Below are 24,524 nucleotides of genomic sequence, written 5' to 3' on the forward strand. Positions count from 1 at the left end.
CGTAAGGTTAAAAACAAAAATACTTGCTACAATTTTTTCTGTGTCAGTCCTATTCCAAATTGTTGAAATATATTCGTAAACCCAGGAGGAAAACTTTTAAATTTATTTCCTGTATAAATAGCATATTAGGTGCGAGTACAGTAAAGCTTACCGGGCGAGTAACGTACCTGTGTAGTATAATGTAAACATTTTTTACCTAAGACCGTTTTTTAAAGTAGCCGTTTCAAGTTCTTAGAATTGAAGTTTCTCATAACAGCATGTTTACTTACATAACTGCATAGTTTTACTTATAACAACACGGGTAACGGACCAATGAGGTTCAAGGATTGAGAAAAAAAAATCTTAACTCGCTTCCGCTCGTTGCAAAACATTCACCTGCGTGATGTAAAAATGCTCTTACCACACTCTTAGAAGTTTTCAAGGCTCGTGCCTGAAATGTTCTACTCGTATCAACTAACTTAACGCAACTGTAGCGTAAACTACTATAAATTTACAGTTTTTCCAATTTTCTTCTTAACCATTAATTGTAGAAAAAAAGTATGTTAGATGATTTATATAATTATTATATAATATATTTATATATATTCTAGGGATGGACGAGATTGGATTTTTAGATCGAGACGAGACGAGACGAGATTTTTTATTTCTCATAAAATTTCGAGACGAGATCGAGACGGGATTTCCCTTCTCATACACAACGGGAAATGCACGTTCAAAATTTTTACCTGATTTTGTAACATTGTTAGATGACTGTTTAAATACAAAAATAATGATAATAGGCAAGAATATTTACACTCTTTTATTAAAAAACATCAGCATAACATTTTTTTATTAATCACGCCTAACTTATTAAAAATGCCTACGATTAGGAAACATAGTGATATCAGTTAGGATAGAGTTAAACTTATCCTAAAATAAAATAAATCATAAAATAAAAGCAATATTAATTTTTATAAAATAGTTACTTGTTTTGACTTTTTATAGTAATAAAACATTCCTCACACTTAACAAAACTTCTCAAATGTTATTAAAGTAATATTATTAAAATAATTAAAGTAATGTTTACATTTAAAAAATTAATTAAATAAGAACGCCTTCGCAAAGGAAACGCAACTACAACACGCTCCTGTATTGCGGGTATTGCATTGACTTTCTGCAGGCGTTTTTAATTTTTTTTTTTTTTTTTTTTATTCTTGTCTCGATAAAAATCTCGGTCAAAAATAAATCTCGTCTCGTGTAACGAGATTTAAAATTTCCCGAAATTTCGAGACTTGACCATCCCTAATATATTCTTAAGCTCTACTAAATGGTTTGGAAAAGATTGTGAAATATAAGGGGTCTATGTTTTGAGGGTCAGAAATAGGAAAAACCAAATTTTACCCCATAAGACCCTGTTCTCATGATGGTTTGCGATCTTGTTAAAATGAATCGACTGCAGTCAGCTTACACGTTTGCTCAATTTTACTCAACCTATTGTGATAACGGACATATACAGGGGGATAATTGAAAAGTTAGTGGTCATAAGGATTTGATACAATTATTTGTCAAACTACTTGAAAATGGTGATTGAATGTTGCCTGTTTAAGGGTCCAAACAGTATAAAAATAAAATATTAGTTGTTATGAGAAAACTTAAATTACTATGAAAGAATATCATTTATTGTTAAAATAACGGTCATTTTTGAAATCCTCACAAAATTTACAGTAGGAATACTGTACAACATAAAAATTGGGGTGCTGTATAATTTTCTACTTAGTTTCTGGTCCCTTGCTATAATTTCATTTAAACTTCAGACATCCCTATCCAACGCCACAGTTGCTACATTTGCTGATGACACTGCACTGTTGTCATTAATCTGCAAGCTGCCTTGAATGAGCTCCAACATTGGCTTATAAAGTGGAGGATCAAAGTCAAAAAGGGTACAATCCTCCAGTGCCCATTAATAATGTAGCTTTAAACAGAGGCAGAACGTGTAAAATATTTAGGTCTTACTCTTGACAAAAAATGAAATTATTCTTTGACTGATTTAATTTTGAAATAATTTCTAATAGTAATTGGTACAAACTAGCCAATTATTCTTCTTTAAAGTTTTTTTTTTCAATGTTGGATTTACTCAGGGTCCTCCAAAGTTGAGTGCCATTGGTTTATTAATCATAACTTTATACAGGGTGTTCATAAAGGGTGTCACAAACTTCAGGGGCTGATGGTACTAGTCAATCTAAACAAAAAAGTTCATATGAACATAAGTCGAAAAATAATTTGTTTAGCCGCTAGCCCCCAGTTTGTATTTTTTTTACAAAACAACTAATTTATATCTCAAGAATTATTCAAGCTACGGAAACCAAACTTTGAACATACATTTACTGTGTCAAGAGACAATAAAAAAATATTATGTACAGTAATTTATTTTTTCTTAATTTTACTAAATGTTAGTTGCTTAAGTTAGTTTAGTAAGTTACATAACTTAATTTTACTAAATGGAAACTAGGATCATCAGATGGTACATCTCAATGTCGCTAGAGGATGAGTCAAATTGACAACTTAACCCTTCAAGGCGGGCGTTTTTTTAAGCCCACGGAACCCTGCTACGGTAGTTTTTGCCGTGATCGCGCCCATTATTTACAATACTTCACCGAAACTTAGTTTTCTCTGGTAGGATACATCATATCAATCTATTTTATTTATAAAATTGTATGTGAATAAGTAATCTACAAAATAATACCAAAAAATATAACATTAACATTAAAATTTTATTTAACATACCTTCAGAAGTTGAGTTTTGTGTGGTAGTCCTTGAAGCAATTGACAAGACACAGCGCTGCCTTACAATCTGGGCACCAGAAGGCTGTTTCTTTTCTTAACCCAGCTTTGTAGCAGACCACACACCTCCTTGTAGGTTTTTCCTTCTTCTCTGTTGGTGGAATGTGGTCAATGAAATGTCTTTCAACGAGTCTAGCGGGCTTCGGTTCAATGCTTGGCCTGCCATGCACTGGTCTAGCTACCTCTGCCTGATAAGTATGGATTAGCTCCTTTATCAACTGTAGTCTGAATTGTAAATGGTCACATTTTGGGTTTGTAAACTTCCAAATAATATATGAGTTCAGAACTGAAATATTCATCAGCCGCTTGAATAGTTTTATCATTTTACTCCACGCTTTCTTTCTAGGAGGAAATTATGGAGCATTTGATCCCTAAGGTCTACTCCCCCCATCTGTTGATTATAATCATAAACAAGAACAGGCTTCATGTGTTCTTTACCTGACTTGTTCCTTCTTTGCTCTATTTCATGATTATGAAATGTAGAAATAAGTGTGACAAGGCGTTTGTCTTTCCACTTCATTACCATAACGTTTTCGCTATGAAGAGCACATATTTCCCCCTTTCCTAGCTTGGCATTCTTTATTTCATCAGGAACATTTTTTCTGGAGAGTTTCAGTGTTCCACAAGTATCAGTCTTTTTGGATTTCAAAAAGCTTGATAGGTCTGGGGAGTTATACCAGTTGTCCATCCATACGGTGTGTCCTTTATTCAATAACGGTTCTAACAGCTTTATGACGATTGTTGTGGACTTGTTGCTATCAGGCGGGACTATGGGACATTCAATTGGTGAGTTCTTCCCAGTATACACAAGTAAGGTCCAAGTAAACCCTGAGGAGGATTCACACACTTCAAAAGATTTTATTCCGAATTGTGCTGATTTCAGAGGCAAGTACTGTCGAAACGAAAGCCGACCTTTCCACCGAGTTAGTGATTCGTCAATTGAAATGTTTTGGGACAACTCATAAGACTCCATAAACTTCTTGTTCAAATGTTCAATAATGGGATATATTTTGAAAAGTTTTTTTGGACCTTGGAATTGCGATAGTCGCATTGAAGCGCTGAAATGTAAATATTTGCTAATCATCTGGAAACGCTCGAAAGGCATGGTACTAGAAAAGATTGGGGTTTCGAGCAGAGGATTTTTACAGTAATATGTTCGAAGGCTTGGTTTTTGATCAATACCCATAAGCATGACAATACTAAAATAGATATAAAGCTCATTTTTTGTAACAGGCTGCCAAGCCCAGTCTCTGGATTGTCGTGCAAAAACCATTCCTTTCTTAGCCCTTTGCTGTTCCGCATAAAGATTTGTACTTGTTACAATGAGATTCATAATATCATCATCAAAATAAAATTGAAAAATACTTAGGGGACTATTAGCGGGTATTTTAGGCCCAGATTCCCTGTTAGGCCTAAAGGGTTCTCTGCTAGGTTCGTAGCCTTCCATAGTTTCCCAAACCATTTGGGGCTTGGCTTGAGGTCTTGGTAATGGGCAGTCACCAGCCCCTAGTACAACACTTTCAATTATATTTTCAATGTTCCTATTTCCCTGTACAACCGGATCATCAATTTCCATTTCATCATCAACATCAAAATTGTTTCCAATGTCAATTTCAATCTCATCGCCATCATCAAAATCAAAGTTACCCTCTAGGCCTACCTCCTGTTGAGCGAAGTCTATTTCCTCCTCCTCACTTTCATCTGACGACAATAGGTGTTCATCTTCATCTATCCAACGGTCTATTTCACTAGATCTTGCCATTTCACTTTTGTAAAAATAACATTAAAATTAAAACTTATATCTTTTTGTCAGAATAACCTAGCACAAACCTAACCTTGCACAACAACACGCACGCAACTTTCCCAAACACACGTCATAAATTACATTTTCAAACAAAAACTAAGAATCAACAATCACCTAGTTAACTTTTTTATAACTTGAAATATAATTTAACACCACTTTATGCTATATAATTACGATTATACCGTAAAAAACGATTGAGAACGTCAGTACGTATGAACAGTTGACGCCGAGACGAACAAACATAACCACACTCAAGTTTGCAAACAATACATCTGTCTCTGTCGCACTTATTGCGATCGATAACAGCTGAAAAATGTCGAACAACTAATGGACAACATGCTCCATAGAGTCCGGGTTCCAAATAGTTCACTAAATCGTCGTCAGAGACCACCACTTATCGGGTGATGTCATGATGAGCGGCACTCGTCAAACCGCAGCAGTGTCTTTTTACGCGTGACGAGTAACGCTCGTCAAACCGTCTTGAAGGGTTAACTCTGATGTTGGTTGAGTTTATTTACTGTAGGCATATTAGAATAAAAGGTTAACTGACCAATAGAAACATTCTTTATTTTAAGTACATCTGAAGAATAACAAAGATGCACACCTAGTAATAGTTATGTACAAAATTAAAAACAAATCCCATTTTGTTACTTAATTACATAGAATTAAATTACAGCCCCATTTGTTTTGGCTTGAAAACAATGCTGTGTGTATGGTAACATTAAAATGAGACCTATATTTAGTTTAATGAAAAAAACTAAATATTCCGTACCCAGATTGTCGGGATTCTGGACCGCCAGATTGGACTGTTCACTGTGCTGTTTATTACTTTGCTGACAAACAATACTTAAAAACAAACATGGAATGTGTTATTGGAAAACATAACTTTAAGAGGCTTAACAAATTGTTAAAAAGTAAAATGTAGTTGATTCAATTCATAAACTGTTGTTCCAATTATGGTTTTAGGTTTTATTAAAAATTGGTTTACATATTCAAATATTGTTGTACTATTTTATTCTATTATAATTTAAATCTGTATGACTTGTATTATAATTTGGTATTATACAATTTTGGACAACCTGACAATATGGGTTCATAAAAATCATGGTTAAGTTAATACTTTGATTACAATTTTAGTCACTTCACATACTCACATAAGAGAAAGTGTGGTGGGAGAAGTTCTTTTTCATACAGTACTACACTCTATAACACGTGTGACAGCATCTTTTATTGCCTCATAAGAAATCAACTAACCCTGAGATATGTTTTGTGTATTTATAAAAACTCACAATCAATTGCATTCAGTATCACATTACCACCTAAATCTGTGAAGGTATCATGATTAACTTCACTTAAATTCTACATAATGTAAAATAACTTCACATTTGAGAATACAATTTCACAGAACCATCCATGCATTGCACAACTTTAAGAATGATCACAATAAACAAATTAAATTTAAATTTAATTCTCCAACATGATTCACTAGCTCAAGTATCTCCTCAGAACTATTTAACATTCATACACTTTCATGTTTAAATGTGTTTTTACCTACGACCGTTTTTTAAAGTAGTTGTTTCAGTACAGTTCTTAGAATTGAAAAGTTTCTCAATACAGTATTGTTTACTTTCATAACAGCATAGTTTTACTCATAACAACATGGGTAACAGACCAATGCGGTTCAAGGATTTAGAGAGAAGAAGTAAAATTGTAATGATTCGAACTTCAACTAATCAGCTGTTCAGGCCAATTTAATATTGTTGAGTGATTCAATTAGTGTTTGGTACAATGTTTCGTTGCATCACTGTCAGTGGCAATGAGAGGTTATAAACTAAAACATAACCTCTCTTAGAAGTTAATGAGAAGTAATTTTTAGTAATTAAAACATTGTCATAGGTAAAGTAGTGTACCCAACTCGCGTAAATAGTGTTAACGACACTCGTAGAATTTTTTAAGGCATACTCGTGTCGTTAACACCATCTTAACGCAATCGTTGCGTAAACTACTATTACTTAACAGAACCATGAAAATGCATTCAACTGTGATAGTACCAATATTGCAGCTACACCCTGCAGGTACTATATGTGATGTGTATCTCATAGCTCTTTATACATATTTACATTAAGCTATATATATTTGTACATGATGAGGTCGGCTTCGTTTCATCTGGTAGCTTCAGGAGGGCAGTCTGGCTGGTTAGATGGATGAGCAGCCTGAAATGCTGGATGATTTTCAAGCTCTCTGTCAATGCGTAAGACTATTGGATATGGTCTCAAGTCAACTCCGTATCTGTAAAATGAGAAAAATTATAACCTAGCTCCAAGAAAGATTCCCATTTCAAGACAGAAACAGACATTAGTTTGTTTTGCTGTGTTTTTAACATAGTGCAGGTTTGAAATTGCCCAAATTATGTCTAACATTACTGATGATTTGATGAAAACAGCTTAACGTACCACATTTCACCGGATAAATCACGGGAAGGATAGGAAGAGGAATACAGAAAGCTTAGACATTGGTACAAATTACAAAATGTTAATTAACGTAAGTGACGAAGTATTTATTAATACATTTATCTAAATAATCGACAATTATGAAACCATTTATGTAAATTGTGCATTGTATTTTCAATGATAAAGGGTGGTCTAAAACTTTTTTAATACTACCGAGATAGGTATGTTATTCTGCATGTGTGTATTTTTGCGTCGTGATGAAAAGTATCGTTCACAACTTGTACCGAAAGCTTTTTTCTGACACTTGCTCCATTGTTCCCGTCCTCGGCTTCGCCTCGCACGTGAAAATAACTCTCACCTGCTCGGCTTTGCCTCACACTTGAGCGCGCGTCGGAAAATGCATCTTTCGGTCCTAGTAATGAAATATACTATTTCAAATCTAGTCTTGACGATCCAACCTATAGTAAATCCATAGCTGTAATGATGGAAAAGCAGAAAAGTCGGATAACAAGAAACATAACTAATACTTTTTTAATTTACTTAATTGTTCTTTTTTGGTTTCATAAATGCTACAACGTTCTTTGATTCCTGGGCGACCCGCATACCCTTGTTTGTTTTTATAATCACCAGTTTATTGAATGTGTACAATTAGTCTTATTCCAGTTATTGTTAAACAGTATACGGTTTTCTATTTAATACAGTAAAAACTCACTAACTCGACAGTTTTTGGTTGTTGAGTTATGTACAACATTGAAATTGTTAATGGGTTTTGTAATTCTGTAGATACTATTTTTTACATATACATTTATTACTTACATGATTTTTACAGTCTTTAAAAAAAGTGGAATATCAAACGATTTAAACATTAAGTCAAACACAATATACACAATGAATTGTGTATATTCATTCATTCATTCACACTAGGTGAGGTTTTACTGTAATTACTTTCAAATGTGTCAACATTGCCTCTGAAATAGATTCAGAAAACTGTAACGCAACTCTATATAGGTAGGAACAAAATAAGGTCTTTACCTGCTTAAGATTGTCATTTAACTAAGTATTCATGGGTATTTACCTCCTAGCATTAAACACTTGCGGTATTAGACAGCAGTCGGCCAAAGTTAGTTCATCTCCAACACAGTACTTGCCAGCTGTTGACGACAGCAGTTTTTCAACAGCTGAAAAGTATCATCAAAGTCGTCATCAAAAGAATGGTTCTAGCATACGATAGGCTATAGGAAGAGCTATGATGAGCAATTTGTGAAATATATGGTTTTTTGTACTTAAGGTGAAAAAAATGTCATTAGCTAACAACATCAATCAATAATCAGTGTACACCAAATAAATGTTCTTATGGGTTGGTATTTAAAGTGGGATGTTGGTTTATCATTTTTTTTCTACAAAACCAACCTACAGTGGCAAGTATTTAACAGCCTAAACCCCTGACAGTTAATATACAGTATGTTGAAAAGCTTTTGAAAGGTTTCAACAAAAGTAACCTGGTTTTCCTTTTAAATGCAAACAATAACAAGTCCTTGCTGGAGTGAGAAAAACAAAAATGGAGTAAACATAACAAATACATATATATATTTTTTTGATATTTTCAAGCACAAATAGATTTCTAAATATTAGTTTGTATCAATATTTACCAAATAGTTGGTTAGAAGTGGTTTTATTGGGTACAGAAACGTACAGTCCAACCTCAGTATAACGAATCTGAAGGGACCGAAATGAATATTCGTTATATCAAGGATTTCGTTAAAACGAGGTTCGTTATATAGAGGTTAGGTTTGCAGGAATTTCGCTAAGTCGAGGTTCAGAACCAGTGTCGGTCAATATGGGTCGGGATTTGACCTCATTAAAATACAATTAAAGTAGCATAGGCTACAATACTTTACAGTACAGTGTTTACATTGTACAGTAGAACCTAAATTATCCGGTATAATAAAGGGGAGGGATCTTGAATATTGCGCAATCATGACAATGGCATTGACCTTGGTACAGGTTAAAAGCTGTAAGTTTAAAATCACAGCTTGTTCTAACCCTCCTAAAACCTAGCTAAACACTGTATTGCGTAGTCAAACCATGTAAAGAACAAAACAAAACAGTAGAAAGTTTTGTAATCTACTGCTCGTGATAGGCCGGTAGGCTACTTACAGTAGCCTACAGTACTGATTTATCACAACAGAGGAATGTCAATAATAATCATCAACTATAGCATTGGCGTTCCTAGTTAAAACAAATCGTATTGAAAACAATAAATTATTAGATAAGTCATTATAAAAGTGTATAATCATAGCCAAAAACACTCGTAAAAGGAATGTTAAAATAACGATGTTGCTATTCTTTCTCTTTGGTTTTGTTTTTATATTCTTTCTTAGGTTTCTCTTTATCCAAAAATTGTACAATTCACCATAGTTATCCCATATCGCCCAATCACAGTTTACTACACATTACGTCATCAGTCCTCAGTGAATGAAATCAGTTCTCAGTTGCAACATAGCGCGCGCAGCGACAGCAGACAAAGATGTAAAACGGAGCAGACGAATGTTAGCGCAAGCGATGACGTGACCTTTCCATTTAATTTGATAAAGAAACAGATTTTCCCAAAACAATAATTGGGTGGGGGATTTGTTATATTGAGGGAAAGACGTAGACAATTCGTTATGCAGAGGTTAAATTCGCAATGTAGAGGTTCTGACAATGATAAATTCGTTATATTGAGGTGTCTTATTTTAGCCGAAATCACGAAAAATTCGTTAAATCAAGGCCGTTGTTATGGTTTGTTCGTTATGTAGAGGTAAAATATACATTGTGTCTTATGGAGAGTTCTAGGGGATTAAAAAAAAAATCGTTATATCAAGGAATTCGTTATATTGAGGTTCGTTATATCAAGGTTAGACTGTACTTCAAACAGCTCTGTTTTAAGACTCTCTTGTGTGAACAACTCGCCATCTTGTAAATTAAGTTGTCTTAAATTGGCTGCATACCGTGGATATAAATATGCTAAATAAACAATGCTAAATAAAAAATGGTTAAAATAATTATTGAAGTAGTGTAAACATGTTTTTAGCAAATCTGTTGCATTTTGTTTTACAAACTGTCTTTATTTTTACAGCTTTTTCTCAAAAAACATGTGGAGTCTGTACAATCTAGCAAGGAATTACGGTATTAAATCTAAAAAAACCCATTTACTTAATTTTAAGAAGAAAAAAAAAACAAACAATATATAACTTTACAATACAGAGAGAGTATTTACTATTTCATTTTACATTAATTATGAGATAAATCCTTTAAAATCATTGTAATAAAGTAAATCTAAAGTACTGTTAAATATGTTACCTCTGAATCCACGGTTGATAAAAAGTTGAGCCCATTCAAGTTTTTTTGCTTCCCCAACTTGGACGAGCACAAATAGATTCTGCAACGGCTGGATGCCTGAAGCTATCACCTCACAAATCTCCCTCACCTAAATACACAACATACACAGGCCTTTATTGTTTGTGGGTTATTGAGCCTCTTTTATGAATGATTCAAAACTGACTAAAACTCTCTGCAGGAGCACTGCATACTTTACTCAAGCCTTACTGGGCCCTCCAATAGCTGGATTGCTAAAGGAAATACATAGAACCCTGCTGATACAAATTTGGCTAGTCGACTCCTTGCTTAAATCCGACTGTGCCATCGCCATCAGTGTTGGTTTAGATCTCCAGTGTACTTCCCCATCCAACATTCAAGATTTTTGAACGATCGTGGGAGACAATCTCCCACGATTCTCAAAACGATTCTTTTGGGTCCCCCTGAACCCAAAAAAGTGGTTTTCGAAGTTATGCGTGTGAGTGTGTGTGTGTGTCTTGGTATGTGTGGATGTGTACATAGCTACAGATTACACCTATGGTCCGATTTTGATTAAATTTGCTACGTAGGTACTAATCCACAATATCTCCAGGCATATTTTCCATTTTTTTAAATATTTTTAATGAGGGTTTTCACATAAATGATTTTGATTTGATTTAGGTGGTTAGCGGGGTTGTACTGTATGCCAATATTTTAAAGAATGGAATATATACAATAAATTTGAGTTAATAATAATACTGATCTCAGCTAGGATGATTATTATATAGCTTCTAGAATACTACAAGACTACTAAAAACTAATTGAAACAACAGTGAAAACAGCAACAAATTCCTATGCATGAAAAATGTCTTACCCTTGCTCTTTTCACCACATCTTGAGGCATGAGAGGTCTCTGAGGCCGAGTCTCTTCCAGGTAATGCATGATATTGAGCTGTAACAATATCAATTATGTCTTCATCTCACAAAACTACAGTTTTTTATGAGTTTTCTCTCTCGCACACGAGAGAATCTTCTATCTTTCTACTATTTCCATATTTCTGCAGAGGTAAAACAGATAATTTTGCTGTATTGTGTTGTTTATTTGTATGGGAAGCTATAAACTGTACCATAATACAAAAATATTTATTTTAAAGTAAATGATATGAGGAAAAAACCAGGAATAAAATTTTGTGTCTTTTAGGTTTTAATCAACAAAACAAACTAAAGAAAAGTAATGCATGTACTGTAAGTATTTGGCTCTGAACAGTGAACACATCTATTTAGACAAATCATTTGAAGCAATTTTCTTAGACTTGTGTAAACAACACCAGGCTAGCAGTATTCTGCATTCTTGGCTGGTAATGTTGTTCTCCTTCACAAACAAGTTGGGTCTCTCTTATAACAGGTTTTGTTCAAATGTACCTATCAATAATCGTGAAACTAAGGGAATTTCACTAGAAAACATTGGGTTAGAACTTGAAATGAACTTTCTTGGTTTTTTCTTTTCTCAGTTTTATGTGTACAAGTTTATTTATTTATTACACACATGCACATTAGCTATAGGTATATCACCCCAAAAAATTAAATATTTATACTAAATTGTAAAAGAAAGACATGTAAAAGAAAGAAATGTACATAAGTTAAACAATGGTATATGCTCGTAAATAAGAGTGATTACAAGACTATATTAAATGCACAATTTTATAGAAAATATACTTTATTAGCAACAATAAACATATAGGGGAAAATGATTTTATGTATACTAGCTGTTACCTGCGGGCTTCACCCCGTTTGACTGTATTAACTTTGAATAGTCAATGGTATTAATAAAACTATAGATTGGTTAAAAATAAACAAAACAGAATACAGTTAATACAAACAAATAATCACACCTGATTTTTAATAAGGTAATAAATTGGAGGAATAACAAACAAAAAAGTACAGCTGATTTATGAAAAAATGAATATTTTTGTGCAAGGTTTCTCGTCCTTAAGAACATTTTAAGTAGCCTATATGGTTTATGAGGGTGTGACTTGTAGTTTTCTCAAAAGTTCATGGGTACTTTGGGATTTATAAAGCATTTATTTATAGTTTGAACTGATCCATATTGTTAGAAAAATTATCTAGTTCATTTTTGTGGACATTTAATTTATGCAAGCCTGTAAATCTGAACAGTACTATTAGTGGGGAGGCAAATTTCCAAAATGCCAAAGTTGGCTTACCCCGAAAGCTAACCACTGAACACTATGCTAGATGATATTGTACAGTATAGTAGAAATGATATTTTGACCGGTGTTCGCTCTGTATGAGTTGGACTCTCCTTTCTGGTAATGTGTCTGGATGGTAATGTTTGATTCTTTGTATAACTTGAGCAAAAATGATTTGATTTTGATAAAATTTGGTAAAAACGTTTTTAAACTTACATTTATTTTAACAAGTTCGCAAACCAGCATGATCGGACCATGGGAACGGTGTTTTATGGGGTGAAAATAGGGCTTTCTTATTTCTTACCCTCAAAACACAAAATTTTCCAATTTCTCTCTAAACCGTTTTAAAGAACTTAAAGAAACAAATTATGTAGTATGATAACGTTTTTTTGTGCCCTTATTGGTTACGGAGAAAATTCAAAACGATGTTATTCTTATGGAGGATAATGTCAACTCTTGTAGTTTGCTTGTTTATGGATATTTTGATCAAACTTGGTAAACGTATTTATTTTATACTAAGCTTGTAATACTCTACTAACATACACACTTTATTAGCCTCCCTGTAGCAGCAAATCTAGGTCCTGGTTAAACCTAATGCTATTTAAATAGAATTATTTTAAAAACAAATCAGGCAAATGTAAATCCGCTTAGTCTGCAAGTTTGCTGCGATTGGGGTACCTATTTTATTCTTGGCATTTCTTCCTAAACCTAGTGGTTAAAAAATAGCTCAAAGTAACTCCTAAATCCTTAACTTGATTAACTCTTTCAAGTTTGAGATCATTATAGAGCAAGGAAAATGGTTTAGTGCTTATTTCCGTGTAAAGCTTACTGTAACACAATTTTTAATATTCGGTTCCAGGTTAAATGAATCTAGACACAAATTTGCAAGAACACTAAGGGATGATTTTATTATATCCTGATAATTTCTTTCTCTAATTGTTCTATAAATCTTTAGATTGTCAGCGTACTAACGACTCTTACAGCCAGTTAATATTTCAGGAAGGTCATGAATAATTATCAATAACATGAGGTGACCAAAACAAGAGCCCTGAGGTAAACCTTATATTTTTAAGTTTCACTGACTTGATATTTTCAAAGTACATCTGGCCTATTGAAGCCAATCTTTAAGATATGAGGCCACAATGGAGACAAAATGAGAATAAGCCCAAAACCTAATATCATATTCGGTCAAGTAATCCTTCGTGTTTAACTTTGTCAAAGGCTTAAGGAAAATTAGTAAAAAGCATCAACTCTGCCTCCAAAATCTAGTTTGGAGTTAATGCTGAAAGAAAATTCTGATAGGTTGGGAAGTTTATTTCTACAGAAGTATACCAAAGTTGAATGTTTTATGAGTATAATTTTGTGAAATTTGGAGTAAATATTCAAAGGAAGTCGTAATTGTTTAAAGATGATTATTGCAGTTTTTGAAGCTAGATTTCTAACTGTTTCATAATCAATTGATAAGAGTTACAACTGATGTTTTTCCAGTTGCACTTTGGTTGAACTAAAATCAAATTAAGTTGATCCCATTCTTACTCATATGTAACACTATCACTGTAGTTATTCATGACAATAAATTTAAGTTAGTTGTTATTATTAAAGGAAATCATATTATAATAAGTCGGTTAACATGTTCACTACCGCAGTAATACAAAATTTTTCATTCATATAGACTAGCGACGCATATATGCAACGGCCAGTTTCTACCCATAGACTGCCGTCGCATATTTGCGTTGGTGTTCCAATGTTATTAAAATGCTTATATCTTTGTAACGGTCTATTTGAAGGCACTGAACTCCCTGCAGTGGTCTACAGAGATGTCTGACGCACATCTGTGTCGCTTGGTCTGTGGATATGATGATTGGTGACGTCATGTGATAGTTGGAAAAACTGTTCTTTACTTTGCTACGTATGTATGCTGCATTATCCTATGTAGCTTTTATATTTGTTCAATTATAAACTGTCATTGAATAATCAGTTTTTTTTAGTTTTTTTTTACTTAAAAATGAACTGTCGCATATATGGAACGTTTGGGCTATTTCAAGAAAAATATAATAATTTTCACTATTGTCTTCGCATTAGATCGGGCGTTGCAAATATTTGACATTACAAAAGGTTATCAAATATATAAAAAAAAACAATAAAATATTATTTCAAACACTATTGCAGCGTATTAACAAGCAAATGATCACTGTTTAACAGGTTTTTGCCCATGGTCTGCGTGTTCTGTTAACCAAGTGACAGCCGGTCTATGTGAAAGATTAAATTATAAATGATCGCGGCGTCACATATATGCGACGCTCGGTAGCAAACGTGTTAAAAATACACTTAAAATAGCAAGATTAAAAACAGCATTCCTTTGCATACAAAGCACTGCAGACACTGTGAAGATTTTGGTGCTATTTCTATCTACAGGGCCCTGTTTCATAAAAATACTAGTCTAGTATTTACTACTCCATGGACTAGTAATACTAGTGTATTTTACAAGTCTACGTTTCAAAAACCTACTAGTGTAAAATACTAGTTACTAGTGTAGGGACTAGTATTACTAGTGGTTTTTACTAGTGTAGACAGCAATGTGTTTCATAAAGTTTTACTCTTGTAAATTACACTGGTAAATACTTGCCATTTTCTAACAACCTCTCTACACCCGTATTATTTGAAGTAGACTAGTATTTTTGGAAAGAGAGTTATTTAATTACTCATATTATAAAAAATAATAATTTTTAAATTCTATTTTCAAGTGTGAATTGGCTCAAAAGTTTGCAATTTAAGATGAAAATAGATCTATGAGTGCTAAAATGATAATTATTAGATGTAAATTACAATCAATAAATGTGGCGTAGTACAAAATGAGTAAAATTGAATTTTATAATGTGTGTAAAATCAACCTATTAGAATAATTTAATAATTATTATTATAAGTTATCAATTTCTGTGGAATTTTAGTCTAAATTTACTTGAGTAAAATGTCATGGTTATATCAACTATTTAGTTATCACAGATAAAATATTTGTAATCTTTGAGAGAGACCAAATTAAAACCGCATACCGTATTGCATACAAAGATGTACATAAATGTATCCATAATTGCAACATTAATCAGATTATTTATTTTACACCCAAGGCTCTGGGTTTTATTTAAAGACATTTTAATAGGAAATAATAGTAAGGCAATTTTAAAGAGGAGCTTCACTGTATTTTTTGAGGTGCTTATTTTGTAAGCACCTTCCCTAAATAGCTAAAACCCTGTGATGTACTAACAATTTTGAAGGCCTATATTTGATTTTTGGGTGTTGGACTGAACTGCTTACCATAAAAAAATACTTTTAATCCATTTTGGTATTCTGAATTTGTTATTCAAAGTAATAAAAAAAAATTAATGTTCATTAGAGCTGTTATTTAATGTAAAAACATGTAAAAGTTTTATTAATGGAACAAAAAGTATAGTGAGTGATGCGGATTTGAACTTTAGATTCTCCTTAGTTTCAGAGAAATATCGTAGTCCAGTTCCAAGCAAGACAACATTTATGTCCAGACGTTTTAACAATCACTTCCAAAAATAATTTTCCCTTTCACTAAACAAATTATCCGCAACTCATGTCTACGCACAGGCCCTGCCTATGTAGACCATTTCCATTTAAGTTGATAAGGTATTTTTTTTCTTTGTGCCATTTAGTTATAATATTATTTTGTAAGTTATTTTTAAGTCAAGGATTGTGTAATTTATAAAATACCACAAACTGTATTTTTCAGTTGGGAAATCTATTATATTATTAAAGTGATACAATCAAATTTTATGTAAACGGTTAAGGCAATTTACCAAATAAAAATATAGGCATATGGCATATCAAAATGAAGCTTTGAGCGTGTAGATTTGCCGAAAAGTATTGATATGGACGAACTCCCTAAGGGCTCTGTCCCACGGGCTGATTTCCAAAGGGCAACGCCTTGCATGTTTTGGAAGTTATTATTTGATGAATTTAGTGAACAACAGCTGGCCAATGCAATTGACAATATAGTTTGTTTGTTTAAATTTTTGTTTTACTTATTTTATTATTTACTTTTATGTTCTTAAAAGAAGTGCGGAGAATGGACAGTGAAGCTATTTCTAGCTGTTAGATACAAGTGAGTGATTAAAGGTGATCGAAACACAATAAATATGGGATTAAAACCATGTATGTTCTTCGTTCCAAGAGGTTGTCACCAATCTTTAACAGGTCGCAATTTCATTGAAAAGTATTAAAGACGTTGTGAAAGAGAGCTGCGTTTACAGGTACAACATCGGCCAACCTTAGGACGTAAGGTATGAAGGTTCCACTGCTTTTAACAGCCTTTCAGATGACAATTTCTCAAACTTGGGCCCTTTAAATGAAATATAAAGTCAAAGTTGATTAAATTAATTTAATGGTGGCTTCTGTTGGCCTGTGAATTCGCGGGTAGAACCTTTTGTAAACATTATTTCATTTCATTTCACCAGGGACCCACCACATGAGAAGCGAAAACTCTACCTCTGAGCTACGCCCTGCAATAGCGCCCTTGCCATGTTTTACTATACTTGAAAACCTACTTCTCCATTGCTTGTAACGGCGTTGCAATTGTTTGTTACATCAATAAACGTTTAGGCTTATTATTCATGGTTTGTAGACTCAAAATTAGAATATCACCAAATGGTTTTCAACCCAAATATTCTTATGAATTTGAATATTTGAAAACATAGGTTAGGGTACTTGAAAACGTTCCAAACAAAATGTCCTTAAGTTAGACGATTTAATTACATTAAAAATTTGAGCATTCTTTTCTTTACTCATAGCAAGCTTAATTTATGTCAGAATAAAACAAAAACTATACGAATCACAGCGAATGTGGCAGCAACAGATCAACTTCCACCCAAATGTAGAGCGCCGCAACTAGGCCTACAACCGGCTACTACAATCACCGTGTTGATTGCAGCGACGCGACGCTGCGCCGCGTCGGCGGGCTCATTGCCGAACTTAAATAATAGCCGTTTGATAAATAATGTATGATTGTTTTACCTATGTGTCTATATAGTAAATAAATAAAAGAAAACACTGCGTTTCTACAACTATTTACTTTTAGTATCAAATGAAAGAAAAAATTTAAACGCTTTATGGAGCGTCAGAATACCCGGGATTGAGGTTAGAAATTTGTTTTGAGAGTTCACTTGTAAAATTGGTCCCTTGACTAGTAGTTTCGGTCACGTGACTAGTAAAATTCACTAGTATTTACTAGCGGTATAAAAACGTTTATGAAACACAAATGAGTAGGACAGGTAATACGGGACTAGTATTTACTAGACTAGTAATTACTAGACTATAGTTCGGCCGCTTAGAAAGCGACCTCCTCCAGCATTGGTTTAGCATTAGCGCGCAGGTCGTTTTCTGAGCGGCCGAACTATAGTATCTATATGAAACGGGGCCCAGCTGTAATCTGTTCAATACCAATATGTCACTTACTAAACAGAAAAAGGTACCGTACAGTATTTTTATGATGTTCATGGGTAGGCTACATTTATCCACTAAGTCTTACCGATTCTATGAGTCTCTGACCATCGATCTCCAAGACAGGCACTTGAGATATAGGGTTGATTTCTCTGTAATCATCATTGTGTTGCTCTCCTCCATTTTTCACTAGACTAATTGGTTTTATTTCATATGGTATCTCTTTCAAATTCAAAGCTGAAAATGAAAGGTTTTTGTTTTTACAAATAGTTTCATAAAGGTTGTAGGTAGACAACAGTGATGATTTAAGGTTTTAGCTTGACACAATAAATGTGTGTTACATGGATCAAAGATTATTCATAGGCTGCCCCCCCCCCCCCAACAAAACATTTATAACATGTCATATTACAGTAATTAAACGAGCTGTTGGCCCGCCCTACGTACAAGAATTGAATAGTCGAAACTAAAACTGAAGTTATGTCAATATTTCCATTTCTAATCCAAGCAACGTTTAAGCAGTTAATTATTTATTGTAAACAAAAAGCTTCCAAGATGAATTAAAACATGTAATCATTGTTATTTTCCTAATCTTTTCTCAAAAAAGTCGAACAGAAAAATAATTTGCATAACCTTTCCTTCGAAGATTCGGGGGCAGAGCCTTAATTTGATTACATCATTGGTTATAGAATCTTACTCATTTCCTATAATCAATGGCAAAATCACAGAATAATAAACCAACATGATAGTTCTATAGAATATTTTTACATTCAACCAGCTGTTAGTTAAAACAAATGATATTGCACTAAAACAAACTTAAAATTTGAAAGACTGCTCCAAAAAGTAAATTAGAACATCTCTAGCATTTTACCATAATATTCAAATAGTCTGTCATCCTCTTACCAAATACTCCTCTCATTCAATACTGGAGATGGAAATTCATTTTGGAAATAAATCTGATAGGTTTCTAACACATAAGATGAAAAAGTACCTAGGCATACAATAAGTTTATGTGGATTTTTGTCTTACCTATCCGTACTCGATAAGAACAGGAGCTTCTCCAAAATGAGTATAACAGTGCCTGTAAAATAATGCTTTATCAGTAACCAAGCAAAAAGGCTAGGCCTACAAGGATAGTATTAGCATAGACTAACCGACACAAGTAGACTTCTCATCCCATTGTGAATTTTGAAGCACGTTTTTCGTGTCTAGTTCATGAACACTGGGCGCTAGTGCCGACGAAATTTTGTTTTTATGTTTTTAATGTAACTAGGGGACAAGTTATTGTTTATGATTAGATCGTATTATTTGATTAAACGAGGTTTTATATGACTGTAATAACGGGAAACAAATTGTAAACAAAACACGACCTCAACATAAATCGTACAGAGTTAACAATAAAATTGTCTTCAGCTGTTCCATAAGGATGAGAAATCTACTAAGGGAGTATGTTTTATCTATGGTATTAGTTTATGGGCAGGTTTATAGTTTCGATCTTTAATGTGCAGATCAGTCTAGAGGGTCTGAATAGAATGAGAAATCAGAAAACGTTTTATTGTCCTTCAACATTTACAACAAATGCAATAGGCAAAAGTCAACAAAAATTCAGCTATTACATACACAGCCTATGTTTAAAAAAAATAAAAAACAAAAGGCAAAATAAAACAAGCCTAAGAACAAGTCAAAATACGCTATACTTATATATGCTTATAAAAAAATGTCAACATGTGAGGACATTAAAAGTTAACATCGTCAAGCTTAAAATATTCTTCTATATCATAAAAATTATTTAAAAGTAACCAGTCCTGAACTCTTTTTTGAAATGACTTAAAATCTAATTCTTTGGCATTGATGCTGAGCTTATTAAATAATCTTACTGAAATATCGGTTAAATTCTCCAATGTTAAATATATATTTTTTTTTTTTGGGGGGGGAGAGGAGGGAAAATACTTTGACTTGCTGTATCAGTCGCCTGGTTCAGCGTCCCCGAGTCTCCTGAGGTTCCCAGCTCTCCTGCCACAGCTGGTAGGTGAGGGTGCGTTCCTCTGTTCGTGCCTGGTCCTCCCCACGGCGCTGATAAATTGCCTTTCTCTCCGCCACCAAAAGTTTGACGGGGATGACTCCAGCAACCACCAGGACAGCGGGTTCGGACACTGTTCGGTAGGCGGATGCAACTCTTAGTGCTGCCTGACGCTGCACTCGGGCAAGCCGCATCCTATATACCTCCTTATTGAGAGCGTCTGCCCACACCTCAGCACCGTACAAGAGTACGGACTGGACAGAAGACATTAACAGCCTTCTCCGGCTGGACAAAGGACCTCCGATATTGGCCATCAGCCGGCTAAGAGAGGAGACCACCTTAGCAGCCTTGTCCGCCGTACGGAAAATCTGATCCCGCCAGCTAATCTTGCTGTCCACCATAACCCCAAGGTACTTGGCAGAACGAACAGTCTGATCTTCGACGGCCCCTACCCTCAACGGCACGATGGTGTCAATCCGGTTTTTTGTTAATATCACGATCTCAGTTTTGCTCAAAGCAAGCGAGAGACCGTGGTCTGTCATCCATGCGTTTATGGTACGCATAACTCGGTTCAGCTTTAGCTGAGCCAGCTCAACGCTACGTGCAGCTATCAAAACTGCAACGTCGTCTGCGTACACAACCAAAGCAGTTTCCTCAGGCATTTCAGACCTCAGGAGGCTGTCATACATGACATTCCAGAGGTCTGGACCGAGTATGGAACCTTGGGCAGCACCGGAAGTGACACTCAATGTTAAATATTAAAACATAGGCTAAACCTTTATCAAAGTATTATAAACATTAAAAGGGATGACTTTTTTTTTAATTTAAGTATGACAACAGCTAATTTGCAACCAAAAGGTGAGTGACGAGCGTAGCGAACAAACATCAACCTGGAGGCGAGTTAGCGTAGCGAATGAGCTAACCTGAAAACAAGTGAGTGCAGCGAACGAGCTCCAACCTAAAGGTGAGTGAGCGTAGCGAACGAACTTCAACTAGGACGTGTTTGAGCCATGCGAATACTTATGAAGTTAAACGCGCGGGTACAGCTAGTTACCTATAAAGATTAAAGAAATACAGTATAGGTACTTAACTAAGGCCTAGCCTACAGAATATTTTACTAGGCTATTATAGATAACTTGAATAGACCTACCTTTCCAGCAGCTGTCATGTTTTCTAAGTGATCCCAGTAAATTAATTTGTTTGTTTTTACTTGGACAAATTTGCACCTAACCTTAAAAAACGCTTTAGTTACGGTAGGCCCTGTCAGCCAAGCCTAAGTGGTGCTGTAATAACTTAATGTAACCCAGACAGGCAACTATTCAACTACTGTAACTTTTGACGTCAAGTGTAAGTGTGTCAACAACGTCTTCAACGATGAGAAAATTGAGAAGCGTGAGTGACAATGAAGAATGAAGTGAAGTACTGAAGGAAGTAGTGTTTGTTTGATTACTGATTAGTGACTGAGGAGTGAGGACTGAACTGAAGGCCAAGGGAAGGGACTCGGAGCGGACTCACTGAACTGCAACCTGCAACTGACTCACTCCACTCTCCACTGGGCACTGAGTGAGAGTGACTGAGTACTACCATAGATAAAACATACTACGGGTACTACCGAAGGGAGAGGGCACGCGAATCACGCGAATAGGAATACACGTGTTGCGGTGAAGCCAGCTTTATAGGTCTCGCCACCCTAAGTTGAGGCAGCCCAGACGGACGGGCAGGGTCATTATCGGCCGGTCCCGCCCGACCCTTTATAATCCGATTAGTGACACTTCCGTGAACGCTCTAGTTCCATAATTGTCATTAACAAAGTTAAAAACCGATGTATAAATTTAGTCTTTTACATTAATAACGTTGATTTAACAAACATTTCCGTTTTTGTCCCATCAAAATCGGACAATGTTTACGGTTTGTGAGCTATAAACAAAAAACAAAGTAGTGTAGATCCCAAAATCCAAAAACCGTAAACATTGTCCTATTTTGATGGGACAAAAACGGAAATGTTTGTTAAATCGACGTTATTAATGTAAAAGACTAAATTTATACATCGGTTTTTAACTTTGTTCATGACAATTATGGAACTAGAGCGTTCACGGAAGTGTCACTAATCGGATTATAAAGGGTTGGGCGGGACCGGCCGATGGTAAATGAACCTTTGACATAAATAGAGTCATAGTTTTCTAAAATCTTATTAAAAACATTCTTCATTTCGTGGTAGGGGACGTATCCATCGTTCCAGTCCATTCCGTGATAGAAGTTTTTCACCCATGATGCAACCTTTTGCTGTGTTTCAGGTAGAACTGACAGAGGGTATGGAGGCTTGAAAACCAATGACTGCACCTTGCTTCCGGAAGATGAGAGAAACACCGCTTCCTTTATGATGAATTCATTTCGGAATCCTCGAAAACCTTGAATATCACAAATCACCTTTCTGTCTGACATCTTGTTAACGACTGGAATAAAACTGATCTGACTAAGGAAAAATAATTGTTTTTATACTCATAACCCAATGACCTTATGAGCTAATAAGGTTGATCTTATGAGCTCATAACCTCTTGACCCTATGATTGTATAATGTTGTGACATCCTATACCAACCTTTTAACAATACTCGTCTTCGGGTTATATTCTATGACCCTGTCGTGAAGGATCATGCAATAAGCTGTAGTGTTTGCTGGCATGGTATTTTTTTATTCAAATTCCAGCCTTATGTCAATTAACGGGGCCAGATTTGATAGATTCATTTTGTCTTGTACAATCAATAACTATTAAGGGAGCGTATTTGATGTAGTCACTAAATGAAAATAATGGTTCACCTTTTTTAAAATAGTAGTTTTCTTGGAATTTGATGTACATTTCACAAAGAATTGCTAGTTGGTTTCTTGATGGATCTAGGTTCATATCATCACATGGGTAACATTCAGAATTCAAATAGAGTTTAACATTAGAAATATCACAAATATCAAAGTGACTCATGTGTTTTTTAATATTGTTTGTACGATCTGTCTGAAATGCTAATATGACATATCTAGGTTTTTCTAATTGTGTAGACGTTTTTACACTCCATGTGTGTCTGGTTGATGCGGGCAGTAGAGGATATTTGTAAAGTTCCCAAGTTTTAAAATTAACATAAACCGATTGGTTTTTGTCTATAATCTTCAATAAAGATATCTTCTCACTGTCTGATGGATATACGTAAGGTACTCTCCACTGAATCTTCTTAATATTTATATCTACTGTTGGATCGATGCTTGTAGCAGTAGTACCAGTACCTGTAGTGCTAGTTTCCCCATATACAGCATTCATATCTGTCCTTGATCTTATTAATATTAGTTCTTGCTTCACGTTAAGTATAATTTTATTATAGTCTTCAGCAAACCCTAACAATGTTTTTAAAGGAATGCAGACATTAAAGTAGTATGTACCCTTTTTTGAATCATCTTCTTTAAGAGACAATAAGCCATCTTTTTCATTAGTCCAACCTGCATTAGTTAACATTTTTACATCACTTTCGCTGAATGAAAGGTAGCCTTTTATCGTACTTGTTATACCAACATTTTTTACTCTATCTATTTCCACACCTCCAATTTCATATCTTATTTCATCAAATAAAAATAAAAATCCATTATTAATAAATTTAGTATTTTTAGCTGTAACTTCACCTTCTATGTAAAGAGTACTATTACAAGGATAAGTATATACATCTTGGTGCTGAATTGGAATTCTAATGTCATCATTATTTTTAAAGGATGAATTAGCATAAGGTAGATGAGAGTGAACTTCAATTTTATTAATTGATTCATCAAAATAAATTTTATCTTTTACTTGTAATATTACCAGCCATTTTTAATTTTAAATCCTAGTGATCGTAAAAAGTCTCTATTAATCTTAGTTAAAGAGCTTTTCTTTGCCGGAGAACCTTTCTTCACGGAAGTCGGTGTAGTAATGCCACTGACCTTCATGTAAGACATGTTTTTGATAGGAAGATAAATCATTGGCATGGTTACAAACGTTTAAGATGCAGTGTTACTGTGATGCTCTCGTCACGGAAATTGATAGGTTTTCCGTTTTGATCCGTAATTTTAAGGGATAAATGATCTATTGACCTTGTATTAATTGGGAGGTAGATAATATTAGCTGGTGTTTCAACAATTTTAAAACCAGGAGGTACAGTGGGGAAAAATGTATGAATCACGTGACTTGGCTTACCATTTACAAATGAGGATGTTACAATATTACATTCGATATTTATAGTATTAACCTTAAGTATGTTTACAGTCTCATCTGAAATATGACTTTGAAATTTACTCAACTTTCTTTTTTTGAAACCTAGTAGTGGTCCAATAGAATCGTTAGGAGTGAAATCAATATCCTTTGAACATTTTATTTCACTTTTTAGTGTATTATTATTTGATTGAATTGTAATCAGTA

At 34.3% G+C, this 24,524-nt stretch overlaps 1 protein-coding gene across 1 annotated transcript; it reads right to left on the minus strand.

Moving 5' to 3' along the window:
• Nucleotides 1-5,170: 5,170 nt before the first annotated feature.
• On the minus strand, nt 5,171-21,540 carry LOC128988458 (probable maleylacetoacetate isomerase 2). Its single transcript, XM_054409764.1, has 7 exons — nt 21,245-21,540; nt 19,104-19,155; nt 18,166-18,314; nt 11,285-11,362; nt 10,417-10,543; nt 8,150-8,252; nt 5,171-6,913 (listed from the first exon to the last, which is right to left on the minus strand). The coding sequence occupies exons 1-7, from the start codon at nt 21,260-21,262 to the stop codon at nt 6,787-6,789; spliced, it is 654 nt and encodes a 217-aa protein (XP_054265739.1). The 5' UTR covers nt 21,263-21,540; the 3' UTR covers nt 5,171-6,786.
• Nucleotides 21,541-24,524: the final 2,984 nt, after the last annotated feature.

This window comes from Macrosteles quadrilineatus, unplaced genomic scaffold (assembly GCF_028750875.1).
Source record: "Macrosteles quadrilineatus isolate MER2022 unplaced genomic scaffold, UCM_ALF_1.0 Scaffold_1__1_contigs__length_201487025, whole genome shotgun sequence".
Taxonomy (NCBI): Eukaryota; Metazoa; Arthropoda; class Insecta; order Hemiptera; family Cicadellidae; genus Macrosteles; species Macrosteles quadrilineatus.